This window comes from Rhea pennata, chromosome 2 (assembly GCF_028389875.1).
Source record: "Rhea pennata isolate bPtePen1 chromosome 2, bPtePen1.pri, whole genome shotgun sequence".
Lineage (NCBI taxonomy): Eukaryota > Metazoa > Chordata > Aves > Rheiformes > Rheidae > Rhea > Rhea pennata.
The window spans coordinates 7986696-8000420 of NC_084664.1; the positions used below are offsets into that span (position 1 = coordinate 7986696).

Below are 13725 nucleotides of genomic sequence, written 5' to 3' on the forward strand. Positions count from 1 at the left end.
GAAAAATCTGCACTGGAACTGATGAACACCCGCAGATGATTTCAGCTGCCGGCACCCTCAACACCAGCAAACAGCTCTGGCTGCACAGGTTGCAGTTTGGGCCTGAATCTGAGCTGTGGAGACATATTTATTGAGAATATCTCTGTGGCCAGGAATCACTGTTATTTGAGTCTCTGACACATAGAATGGGAAGGACACTAGGTTATTCATTAAACCAGTTGCTAGTAATTTTCTTCTAATTACTATCTCTTTTTATTTTATTTCAGAATGAAGAGAGGAAATAATAAAGTTTTACAACTTTGCTTATTCATAAAGAACAGGTCTTTGGGGTTTAAAATTTGCTATCTGCTCTATACATCAGGGACCCCTAAGCTCAAAAAAATTAGAAAAAACCCCATCTCAACAATGTGACTAAAGCACTCTGGAAGAATAGTTTTCTCAAAACCCATCCACTTGATTAGCATATGCCTAAAAATATAATAATAAGGCATTCAATAACATCAGAATCAGCCAAAACCTGTTTTTCTGGCTCCTATTTTGAAGATACTAAGTTTATGTATCTGATGCTTTATAAATGCAAATATAGTAATGAAAGAGAAGACAGGTCATGTTAATAGTAAGAACAAATATGTCCACCAGCAAAAAGCATGTAATTGCATGCTTTTTTATATAGATTAAGTTTAATTTCAAATATTGGGCAAATAGAGCATTAAATTAACACCAAGATTGTACATCTTTAAAAGCTTCCTTATAATGACATAATACAGGAACATTAATGACTCTAATATTGCAGGTTCATATACCAGCAAAGACCTCTCAATCTGTGCTTTTCCGACTTCAAAGAGTGCTGGAGAGGAAAAAATTCATATGAATGCCTCTTCTTGCAGTGTTGGAACATACGAAGTACAGACCTTGAAACAATCCATTTGCAGTGCTTTCCCCTTATGGGCATGTTAACCTTTGCATTCTCTATTACTCAGAATTTCACCCATATAACAATCAATGTTTAATTATAACGTAGCCTTGTTTAATTATAATATAGCCTTTTGCTCTTCATTTAGCAGATTTTTACTGAGTAACAATTACAAATAAGTTAGCTTCTCTCTTGAAAAGACTCTCTGGACATTGAAAAGCTGTACCAGTATATGTATGTGTTTGCTAGACGGAAAAAGTTGTGAGGATCAGCCAAAACGCCATTCACAAAGTATATACACAAGAAATAATAACAGTTTTTTAAAAATACAGAAGGTTGAGACACCTCTAACTACATAAACCATACTGCAAGACACTGAAGGGAAAAAAAATTGGAAGAGAGAGTCAGACTTTTGTTTTTAATTGTGCCTTTGTGTGAAGCTGCCCTTTCAGCAGCACTTTACAACCCTCTGGCTGTTTGCAAGTCTCTCAGCGGTATCTCCAGCAGAGTTGCAATAGAAAGTGGAAGCACAAGATTGCCTGGGGGCTACAAACTGTATCTTGAAAGGACACTCATGTTCAGAAAGCAAATGGTGAACCAAAAATTTTGAGGAGCCTGGAAATCTAAAATCATGTAAAACCTTACAGAACATAGAAGCTGAATGGTAACCACTTATAAATTAATATTCAGCAGACTACTGAAAGCACCTTTTTAATTAGTTTCTTTCTGTCTCCTATTATAATGGATTTATTGTTCTTATTCTCAGACCTGTTTGACCCTTTAACCCATTTTCATGAATTCTGTAGATGTGGAAATTACAATCAGGAAGTTTCAGATTTGCATGGCGTGCCAACTGCTGTGCCATCCAATCTTTCTGAAACAGCTAAAACCCTGAAGCCAGGTATCACTCATTATCAATGTAATTTAATCTTACAAGAACAGGCAATATTATACAGAATGTTAGAAACTGTATGAATTAGATACTGAGAGAAAAGAGTGGAAAAGCTCCACTTAAAACAAAATAAAATCAAGCTATTAAATTATCACTAACTTTATCTTTGTATACCTTGAGCGCCCAGTTTCGATTGAGCTGGAGTGGAGGTTGAGCTAAGAAGGGGGTCAGAGGAAGGATCCAGAAAACTGGTGGTCAGATTTGTTTTACATGAAAGTGGAAGTGATTCTTCAGGTAAATTATCTAGGCTCATCTTATTTTGTCTACTAGTGTCTAGTAGATCTTTTCCGAAGAAAGCCTCCTGTAACAAAAACCACGTGATTGAATGTACAGAAAACAACAAGTATTGAAAATGTTATGTAAATGACAAAGTTAAGAAAAAAAGTTAATGGTTACTAAAAATATAAAAATACAGTCTCAGTCCCACATTCATAGTATGGCACTCCCTCTCCAGGGCACAAGTGGTAAATATTGGGGATACAACTTACCTGAGATAGTTATGCTACTGTATTATTAAATCCACATTAAAAAATATACAGGGAAAACTATGATCATCTTACATATACACAGCATAGGCCTGTATTATAGGCCATACCTATATTACATGTATATATACTCTAGTACTTTTCCAGAGTTTAAAATATTTCTCTTCATACAAAGATGAAAGCTGAATAAGAGAATACTACTAAACAAGTCAATCAAGGCCACATAAGAAGTTCATGGAAAACATGCAATACACTGAAGTCTGAGTTCTGGAACCACCGTATGCTACAGTTCAGTTAGCAGAAAATCATTCCAATGAAGAATAAAACACCAAAAGCTGCTTAACTTGCATTAACATCCTTTAAATTACATATTTAAATATAATACTGCATAACAACTACCATTAACCTAAAGCTGAGTACTAAGTAACGGCCTAGCAAATTTTCAAGTCAATTCTTTTCATTATACAATTTTTTCCAAGTAGTCTTTAAAAATCTTGGTTTAGGATACAATAGCTAAAAATGGAGTTATAAATACGTTTTATTATCAGCTGTTCCTATGTTAATGAAGAAGGAATCAAATAAATATTTTATGTTTTACATGAATGAAATGTGCCTTAAGGAAAAATATTTATTCTTCCTTATACAAATGAAGTCTTCCTTGAGTACTTCCTTTCTAGATTATTTCCACATTTATCAAATACAAGTTATTTTTAGACAGAGATTGTTCTGTTTCTCTGTCAATTCTTTGCTAACTTTTGATCCCAGCACAGTCTATGTTGTGGAACTTTGGTAAATTTTATACAAAGTAGTAAGAGTTTTGTGAAAAAAATATGTCCAAGAAGAGCGAGAAAAACAGTGTTCTCAGTGAGAAAGATATAAACTGGTTGATTTATAATCCAGTTGAAGGCAGGTAAGCTGGTGAATCCACATTAATATACTGGTCATTATCCCCATCAACAAGTGTTACCCCTGACTTGCTGGAGATATCACAGATCTAACAGGGCAGAAGAGCAGAGATGCAGGATGTGTAAGAACACAGATTTGTAGGAAAACTGTTTCCCACATCAAATAACTCTCTGTACTTTTTTTAATTACAATCTCTAGAGAAAATAACCTGATCTGGCTAAGACTTCTTGCACAGTTCAGTGCAGTGCACAAGCAGACAAGGTGAAAATGTAATATGTCTGTTTTAGAGAAAAAAAAACACCTTTTTTTTCAGAGCAAGTAGAGGCCCATACACTGAGAAATAACACCAGAGGATTTGAGATTTCATCTAATACACAGTTTCTTATTATGATAAATTGGGAATCAGGAAAAAAATATTTACAGTTTAAATGTACTATGAATTAACACAAAGAAAGATCAATTCTTGTATGTTTTTGCAGCTAGTGTATACCAGTAGCTTTACCTGTAAGTAGGCAGGAAAGGTTTCCTCAAGTTTATTTTTCTTTTTTCTGTAACGCTTTTTTATTTTCTCAGTGCTTTCAGAAGCTGGGGCGGACTCCTCAACTGGAGTGTCTGGCAGCTGTTCTGTCCAACCTAGAAAAGTAACATGCAGGTATAAATACACAAAATACTCTGTCTCTTACTCTAGAGGTACAGCGGTAGCATGCCTAAGGCGGCTTCCTACCTGCGGTAGTGCATGAGTTTCAGCAACACTCTAGATATACTATACAGGTTGCTTTTATCTACTCAGCTTTGAACTGTCACCTGATCACCTGGGCTTGGAAGTCAAAAATACCATATGTAATACTAGTCTCATCACTATCTTGTTGCACTTTATTGGCTGCAGATATCTCATTGGCTGTAGACAGACTTTTAGCTTTTACATCGCCAACCCAACCTAAGAATTTGGTATTAATTTGAGAGTAATATGTGCCATACAGCCAGATACTTAAAAGATAATTCTACTGAAGTAGTATCTCCAAAATCAACATTGTTGAGTTACATACTCATCTGCTTTCAGTTTATAAAATCATTTTTCTCAAATTAAAAATAGAAAAGATTTCTTTAAGCTGAGAAATGATTGTTGCATGAATTCCAGAAGAATCTAGAAACTAAAAGAAGCCTCTCAAGAAAAATTAAATATTTATTCAGCCATCACATTCCAAAGATGGACAGTGGCTTTCTAAAAACATCACAGTAAGCTAATCAATCATTCAGTATTTTATTTCAACTGACCAGTGAAAACACTGCAGTTAAAAGCAAAACTTCTGAAAAACTCCACCATTGTCTTGCCAAAGCTAATTAATGACCTTGAGAAGTTATTTTATAAACTCTGCTATTAGGCAGTGAGATGTAGTGTGCTTTGCACCACAGTAATCTCTTGTCATGTGTTCATAGAATCATTGAATTAGAATCATAGAATGGTAAGGTTGGGAGGGACCTCTGGAGATGATCTAGTCCAACCCTCAGCGTAGCCCGTACGGGGATTGAACCCGCAACCTTGGCATCAGCGGCACTACGCTCTAACCAGCCAAGCTAAACCTAACCCAGAACAAAGCTCACCACCAGCACAGCGGCCTCTGCACTGCTTGAGTGCCTGCCTTGGCAGAGAAGGAGAATGTAAGAGGACAGAGCCACAAAGTGCTCTGCAAGCTGACCAGCGCTGGCAGCTACAAATCACACTCTCTGCAAGCTGTGCTGATTTAGAACACACACAGATTTTCTGAGTTATTTTTTCCTTAATAAATAATTGTGTATGAGTAAAGAAGGAGCTCAAAATGTTTAACTGAAAAATACTTAAGAATATTGCTTTTTAACAATAAGCATTATACTGTCACCCAGAATGAGGAATTAACTTTTTAATATTTTTTTAACATTTTTTTTTTTAACTTAAAGGAGTAGATCCCTTTATATGAAGTCAAAAGCTTAACAGCAACATTTTCTATGCTAGCTGAAATAATTTAGTATATCATAAAATAGTATTTACAAAGCAGAAAAATATATTTGTAACACTAATATTAAGCAGAAAGCAAATACTATTTCTGAATAGGGGACTCAGCCACAATACTGGGTTGCTCTGGTATCAGAAACATATGCCATCTTCCTACAGCAGTTTCACGCATGCAACAAGAGCAAAATCCAACTCTCAGTTTTTGACATTGCCTGGATGCTGTAGATGTAAAGATTAGGTCTATCACCTGTACAAATAAATAGTAAGAGACAGTTCTGGCTCTAAATAAGTTAAAATCAATATAGACAAGAGAGAATAATGGGAAAAATTAAAGGCCAGAGATTTCTGAATTGCTCTCAGCCACCCTTTAGAAGCAGATGCCTCTTTCTACTAACTACCCAGGAAACAGACTTTACACTGCACTTATTCTGCATCTCACCTTAGGTACGTCTCAGTGTTGTCTAATTAAATAGTGCAAATAAACCCAGCTGGGTGAAACAAATTAGTCTAACCACACAAAGCAAGCAACAGAGCCAGGCCCATAAAAAAAACACAAATTTCTTGCTCAATGCCCAATCCACTGATTATTTACAGTATCAGAAATATGAAATGGTTTTTCTATAAAAAGAGAGAACAGAGTAGTGCTCTTCAGTCCTAGGAAAAAAGATGACTGACAGGAGATATGGCATAAGCCCAGAAAATTTCTGTGTATTACAGATGAATACTGAATGATTTTTCATAATCTTTCATAATAGAAACCGTGAGGGAGCCTTATGAAACTCTCAGATGTCAACTTTGAAACAAACTAAAGGAATTATTTCTTCCCCCAACATTAAAGGTAACATCAAAGTCAGTAATAGAGGATTCACAGAGGCTAAAAACATACAAAAGATCAGACACATCTGTGGAACACACATATGTCTATAAGTTCTCCCACAGAACATGGTCCAGAAGACAACTCTGGATCAGGACTGCATCAGGAGGAAGGTATATTAGAAAAAGGGCTCTTTAATCTTGACCCAGTTCACACTTTTTTCTGTCTTCTACTGGTCAAAGCTAGGCTCAACAGAGCTCTGACACAGTACAGCAGGCCTTATAATCTACACTATTTCTCTCCCACAGTAGCCTAAATGTACTGCTTCAATTTCATCATAAATCATGACTCTGCTACTATTATACATGCATATGAATGAATGTTTTCAGTTGAACTAATAAAGTCATCAGGACAACCACTATAAACCTTTTCCTTTGTAATACATCTCCTGACAGAATTATATAGTTATCATTTCCATTATTCTTACTGCATTAAGCATGAGCAAGTACTTAAAAATATCTTTCTGAACTTACCTTCATCTCTCCCAGGCAACTGCTCAGAAACAGAGCCAGAAGAATCTTTCCTGGAGAGAGATCTTTTAGTTTTCCCCTGCCCTGTACGACTTCTCTGACGTACCATAAATCCACCAATACCTAACAAGGAAGCAAAAATCAAGCATATTGAATAAGACTATGCTTCATAGTAAGAATGGGAGCCAAGATTATTCTGAGGTCAAAGAGGACAACCGCATCTGCAGAGGTCTAAGAATGAATTTGAGATGCTTCAGTTTTCATTCAGAGGCTTACAAAGTATTTCATAATTTAGTACATTGGTAGGTGTAGATGTAATTATCCAAAAGTACCAGAATTTTAGGATTGTAATACATCCACAAGTGTAAGTTTAAACCATCAAACCTGGCAACTTTTTGGTGACTGTTTTTCCCTCCCATGGCACACTGATGAACTGCTAATATTAGAAGTCTACTAAATGAAACCTATTGAAGAACCTCAAAGGATCATGGAAACTCTACAAATTGGTGTAGTGAGCCCAACACTTCAATTGATGGCATCAGAGCAGGAAGTATCACAAAGTAAAAAAAGATAATTAACCCATACTACATTGCCTGCAGAATCCTCCACTACAGACTGACTGCAGTGCTCCTAATCCCTTTACAACTGGTGTGTATGTATTACTTATATCAGACTTGGTTTTATTTATTTTTTCAGGGAAATAGTTCGCCACAGAAAACAGATGGCTGCTCAGCTCACGAATCAAAACTACTCCTGAGCTTCTTCCCTTGAGGATCTGTCAGCAGAAATAAATGGCCTAAGGACACATTACTTGTGGAGAAGCAGGAAATCTCTATTAGCTGATGTGGCTTTGCACCATCATTTCCACATGATCTGCCCATCATGGAAGGCAAAACACACGTGGCTATCACCTGCTGAGACAAGGTCCTTCCTCAGTGTCCTGGAAAATACAGGCTGGGGAAAAGGCGGTAGAGATCTCTTCAGGTGCTGACAGAGAAGCAAGAGAAATGGACCACATTTTTACTCCTACCTCCTTTCCCTACTTTTTTCTATCCCTCTACTCCTTAACCATCTTATTTTCTCAGTTCCCCTTCCCCATCTTCATAATCACATAATGTGGCCCATTACAGGAAGAAGGATGGAAATGAGTGGCCAAAACAGTATTTTTGACTGCGAAGACTACAGTCAACCTACCCACAGTACTGGGAGGCTGTATAATGAGATAAAAAGAACAACACATAACAGATATTCTGAGACATACCAGGGGTCTCTTCAAAAAGGCGAGCTGTGTCTAAACAGAGCTTATTATCTTGAGTTCATTATTAGTCCTAATGAATCAGAACTACTTCCTATAACTTCATTTAGGTACCTCTCGCTTTTTCTGCCTGGAGACAGCTCAAGCATTTCTGCATACAGAACATCCAGTTAATCCACAGTTAAGATAATTAAGAATTGACTACATTAACAAATTAAAACAATTCATCAAATTCACTTTCAGAAGTCACCTGCAATTATTTAAAAAATTACTCATATCAAGTATTTCAGAAAATAAGCAAGATAACTGCAATAAGGTTCTCTCCAGTTCTGACCCTGCCTACACAGTATCTACATAATTATTTTTATGCAATATAATGTATTATCAGAGATTTTTTATATACATATACACAAATGCACACTATATATTTACACATTCAATCAGCCTCCAGTAATTACATAAATATTGCACATTCTATCAAGAATCTATAACAAGGTAGATAGATTGGATTGGATATAGATTGGAACTGTAAACTTATGATTCATAGAACATTAAGGGCAGGTCTGCTGTCGTGCAATGACCTTTCGGAACTGCATTTTGATAAAAAAATTAAACTATTTTTAATTAAAATATGAAAAACTTCTGAAATTAACAATTAAGAATGTAACTCTTCAGAATTACTTCCATATTCTTTCTAATATTCTACTAAATACATAGAAAAAATTATAAAAGCAAACAAGTGACCCACAACCATACAGATTATGTATCCTACCAGGTCTGTATGGTTTTCGCTTTCTTTTTTTAATCCCATCAGCTCCTTCTGCTGCTTTGGTATCATCATCCACAGCTTCCCGTTCCGGGCTGGAATCTGATTTTCCATCACAGTCCATAAGATCACCTTCTGAAGAAAAAAGGCTATTATAAATTCAACTGGAATAGGGAAGGAAGAAAGTTTTCCAGATTTCCTACATGAGTGATTTATGAGAAACTGATTAAGAATGTCAGGTTTTTCAAAAGGTGGTAAGATACCTGTGATCTTCAGATGATTTTGAGAAACTCAGTCTATCTATACATGTAGAACAAGTATAGGCACATATTTCCTGTGCAATTATGATGTCTACCAAAAAAAATGAGAATAAATGATACAGTCTCATATACATGAATTTGAGATTTTTTTTTCAGCATTCCTTTCAGAATCCTATGTCACTGCATCATCTGAGTACCTGAACAATTTCTACCAATATATCAAGGTATATAGCTACAATCTACCATATAAGGTATACTTTGTTTACCTCTCCCTAACTTTTGTTTAATAGGATTTGTTTGCACTAAGAATATAGATTGAAAAAATGTAGTCTGCATTCGGAAGGTAATATATAATGACTCTTTCATTTGGAGGATTCTTGATCTGAAGCCTTGTGACTGACTGAAAGCTGACTTATCTATGCTGAGATGTTTTACTCATATAGCAGAAAATACAGCCCGAAGGAATCAGTCAACCTTGAAGATGAGGACTGTAATTTTGAGTTCATATTCTGTGGAAAAGCAGGGTAGAAAAACAGATGTGAAGTATGATGGGGTTATAAAAGCCTTTGGTGCTGAAGAGAGACTGAGTTAATTGTTTTGGATATCCCCAAATGTCAACACAGTAATAACCTTACGTTTTCGTTCTACCCTAAGCTTTTGACACTCATTAAGTATATTCTAGTCCCTCAAAAGATACGGGAATTCAGGGATTTGAACAGATTTGCTCTTTTGTATTTAGGCATATAATTCTACAGTCTAAAAAAACTGTGTAAAAAAACCGTTTCTGTAAGAAAGAGCCAGCAACACTGTTTATGAAACATGCTTTGTACTCTGCTTATACTTGCAGGATAGACAGAACTGGCCTCTTCAAACCACTTCTACTGGGGCAGAACTACAACCCTTCTTGCTTTCAAAGGTCAGGCTGTTCACCAGACTTTCGCATTGCTCTAGGTGACCCTGCTTGAGCAGGGGGGTTTGACTAGATGATCTCTAGAGGTCCCTTCCAACCTCAACCATTATGTGATTCTGTGATTGACTGAGACTTTCTGGAGCTCTAGCAACACTGCTGCTGGACTGGCAAAGGCAGCTTCCCCTGAACACCCGGGCTGAGCACAGCCTGGATGAGCATCCTTCGTAACATGTCCCCTCCCAGCAGAGAAGAAATCTGCTCAAGTGCTGAAGCGTTCCTACATGTCACAGTACATGCAGAACACTAAACTTCAAAACAGTTGCTCGCATTTCTTCATAAATATTCTACAAGTAGTAGGAGAAGCGTCACATTAAGTCCACTGCAGTTGAAGCTCCTAAAGCAAGCTGAATTTTCCAGTGAATTTTTAAAACACATGTGGAACCTCCAGTAAAATATGGGTGAGATGCTAACAGAATTACCATGAACCTAGATCTCTCATATCCATCATCTTTCTTTTTTCTGGAAGTTCTAGAGTAGAACTAAGGATTTCTCACATTTTCCAGAAATTACTATGTTGTTCCAATGAAAACAGCAGTATAGCTTTATTTAGCCTGATGCTCACACAAAAATTTCAGGCATTCAGAGAGCAGGCTCTCAGCAGAGCACATGTAGTAGGTCTGGAGCCCCCAGGAAACCCAGTCAAACTACCATGCACGTGCCATGCAGTTACAGTGACGTAAGTGAATGTGTCCTGACTCTCAACACATGAAAAAAGAATCTCTGCAACATGTGTATATCCCAGGGAGAGGAGGGAAAAAAAAAAAAAAAGGCAATGTAAGATGATCAGAACTGAAATTAAAAAAAGACTGTACAAGCCTTGGCTCTCCCATTCATACTTTGCTATCCCATTTATGTATCTTGTTATCTAGTTGAAAAGGCATACCTATAAAAGCCACTGGGTAGAAGATAAAATTAGATCAAGTTAAATAGGAAATAGGTACACATTTGTAAAAATAAAGATTAACCACAGAAAAAGAACAACAAGGGAAGTGGTTAATTCTCTATCTTGATATCTTAAAATCAAAAGCTTTTTTGCTTTCAACAATCCTACTGATGGACTAAATAAAGGCATAATGGGGTGAAATGCAACAGTCTGTATAATGGCAAACTAACCTACCAAACCCTACAACTCCAGAGGGGAACAAAAGGAAAACAACTACTTCACTGTTTTAAAGGTTTTAAACAAATAAAGGGAATCTATTAAAAATACACTTGTAGTCAACAGCAAAAGGCAAGTAAGAATGTGCTAATCAAACAACAGGAACGATACTTATATCAACAAGTTAACATGGAAACTGCATTGATGGTTGAACTACCCAGTTATCTCAAGCACACTCTCTGTATCTTAAAAAAGCTTCTTATGACATTTAATCTGATTAACAACAAGGCAATGTTGCATAAACAGAAAGCACTTTAGATTGTGGGGAGGCACAGCGCCTGTGCTCCACTTGTAACAGACACCTGCATGACTAATGTAATGACTTTCACACCTGCTGCTTGAGTAAGCCTTTCCTCAGGCCACGGATTAGCACCTACACTACCAATAGACTTCTCAGGATGAAAGAGGACAGCAGAACGGTATTGCACCATGCTGGCTATCATGTCTAGCATCGAGCATTGAAGAGTGTTGATTTACGGTACAAAGAGGCTGGCTGCTCCTACTCCCATCTTCTCCCACTCTACTTCCAAGCCTCAGGACCCCCTGGCTGTGGCTGCTCTGCCTGCCTTAGCTGTGGGGAAAGCAAGTGAGGTACAGGCTGCTGGCCCCAGAGACACCTAGATGTTCGCTCCATGTCCACACGTGGGGTGAAAGGAACTCAACCAAGGGCTGCTACAATTGACTCCAGTCTCACTGCTGTACAGAGGTGGGGGGCAGGTATTAGCCCTCTTGTCAGCCCCAGAGGCGAACAAACACTCTTACCCTCCTCCCCATTGAACTGGCACCCTACATGGAAACTGAACCCCTCTGAGAGGGCTCTGTGTAACATGTCATCTATCTGAACCAGAGCAACAGCCCAGAAGCCACTTCCAAACTTAAACTCTGTCTTGAATCCTGCTTTAGAGTGGAGGTCAAACAAAATATTTTTGGCTAGTGAAATGAAATGAAGTCTGTTTTTCCCTCAGACTCTCAGGTCAGACAACCCTTTTCAGCACCCCCCCCCCCCCCCCCGAGGGCTTATCACTTCACTTTCCCCTTAGTTTTAAAGAGTGGGTCTACGGTGATCTAGAGGTTGCTTTACTGAGCTCAACAGTACCACTTTCAGTGTCTGCATTAAATTTGAGAGTCTGAAAACACACTTGTACTCAGTGAATGTACAATATTTGCCACAGGTAACCCAAGAAATTAGACAAAAAGGCCATGTGTACTTCCAGTGTTGCCAGCCTCAGAGAGGCAAGTTTCATATGGGATGGATGACACCACCAGAACAAGAGTAAGAAAAGCCCTGAAATGGACAACAATGAGCCGTTATTATTGTCCAAGTAATTCTCACAAAACATTTAGTACAGAGCATGTGAGTATCAATATAGTAAAAACTCTCAGGAATGTATGCAATATATGTATCTACTGCAACACTCCAAGATATAAGAAACATGCCAAAAGTAGAGCACTACCTCTACTGTCATCCATCTCTCCATCTCTTGAGTGTTCTGACTGGGCATCTGGGGGTGTCTGAAGCACAGCCACACTGTTCTGGTTTATAATCTTCAATTTAAGCTTTGGTTTCGTCCGTTTTCTTCTAGGTACTGTAACAGTTAGGCTCTGTAACTGAGACATGCCGGATTCTGTCAAGCAGACTCCATCCTGTGTGTATGTCTTCGGTGGGTCTACAAAAGTTAAATGAATCGTAACAGCAATATAAAACTCTGATTGACAAGTCTTAGATTTTTATGAATTGCACTTTGAAGAGTTAATAATCGCACGTATGGAACTGATTTATGAGAGAACTCAGTATAAATAACACAGATATAGCCAATACTGTCTTACACGTTACAGTTAAAGCTTTTTAATTATGATCTGAAGTCAAATCCAGGAACAAGGGAGTATGTTGCTACAGAACAACTTACACCAAGAATTCATTAAAAGAATAATTTGATTATGGCAACTGATGTCCTGCAGAGCATCCCTGTATATCTGACACTCATATAAACTCCGCAAGTCTTAGTTTGTGTCCCTGCTGCTTACCAATCCAGCTCCTTACACAGCCCTTAGCACTGTAGGTTCACAAGATTAATCAGCTTTAGCCTCCCACAACTCTTAGTGGGACATGTTAAGTTATTCACCCTCCAGACAAAAAAACTCAGGACAAGTCAAGTCAGCTGCTCAAGTCTGAATAGAAAATCTTGCTTAGAACCCAAGTTCTAACTGCTTCTCCCTCAAGCTGTTATGTGACAACCGAGTCTACCAATAAACTGAACATTCCTTGATTTGCCATGCAGAAAGGTGTTGTTGTCCAGTCACCTGCTCTGGGGCTCAGCAAGCACAAGTTTGGTAACTTTCAAGGAGTTACCAAGTAAAGAAGAGGCTGCAGTGATGCTTCTCCTTCAGTGGTTAATTGAATAATGACTTGATAACATACTTCTGAAAACACACAAACATCATACCATTTGTTGCCTTTTGCCAAAAATATTTTCTTATGTAACATCTCGCACTCCAAAACACAGCTAGTTTTTGGAACCAAAATTACTGAACATAATCATTCACAACATCAATTTTATTACGTGCTACTGAAAAAGGAATAACATTTTTAAAAGATTGTATAATCATTTTTCAGATTGAATATTTGAGGGGAGAACCTTCTTTCAGAATACATTTGTATAGTATCAAACGGAACAAAATCCTGACGTGATGGAAGCTATCCTAACATGGGGGAAGCTTTTAGGTA

The 13725-nt window shown here is 37.5% G+C and overlaps 1 protein-coding gene across 14 annotated transcripts in view; it reads right to left on the reverse strand.

The window, feature by feature from the left end:
• Positions 1-13725, reverse strand: part of KMT2C (lysine methyltransferase 2C) — a 201785-nt gene that overhangs the window by 45270 nt on the left and 142790 nt on the right. For 12 of the 14 annotated variants that reach the window (XM_062568808.1, XM_062568817.1, XM_062568814.1 and 9 more), the window contains 5 exons: positions 12455-12667; positions 8618-8746; positions 6594-6713; positions 3759-3889; positions 1980-2166 (listed from right to left, as the gene is read on the reverse strand). In XM_062568808.1, coding sequence (XP_062424792.1) covers positions 1980-2166; positions 3759-3889; positions 6594-6713; positions 8618-8746; positions 12455-12667 — 780 coding nt within the window. The remainder of the gene's footprint in view (positions 1-1979; positions 2167-3758; positions 3890-6593; positions 6714-8617; positions 8747-12454; positions 12668-13725) is intronic. The other 2 variants (XM_062568805.1, XM_062568815.1) reach the window with 2 other exon arrangements.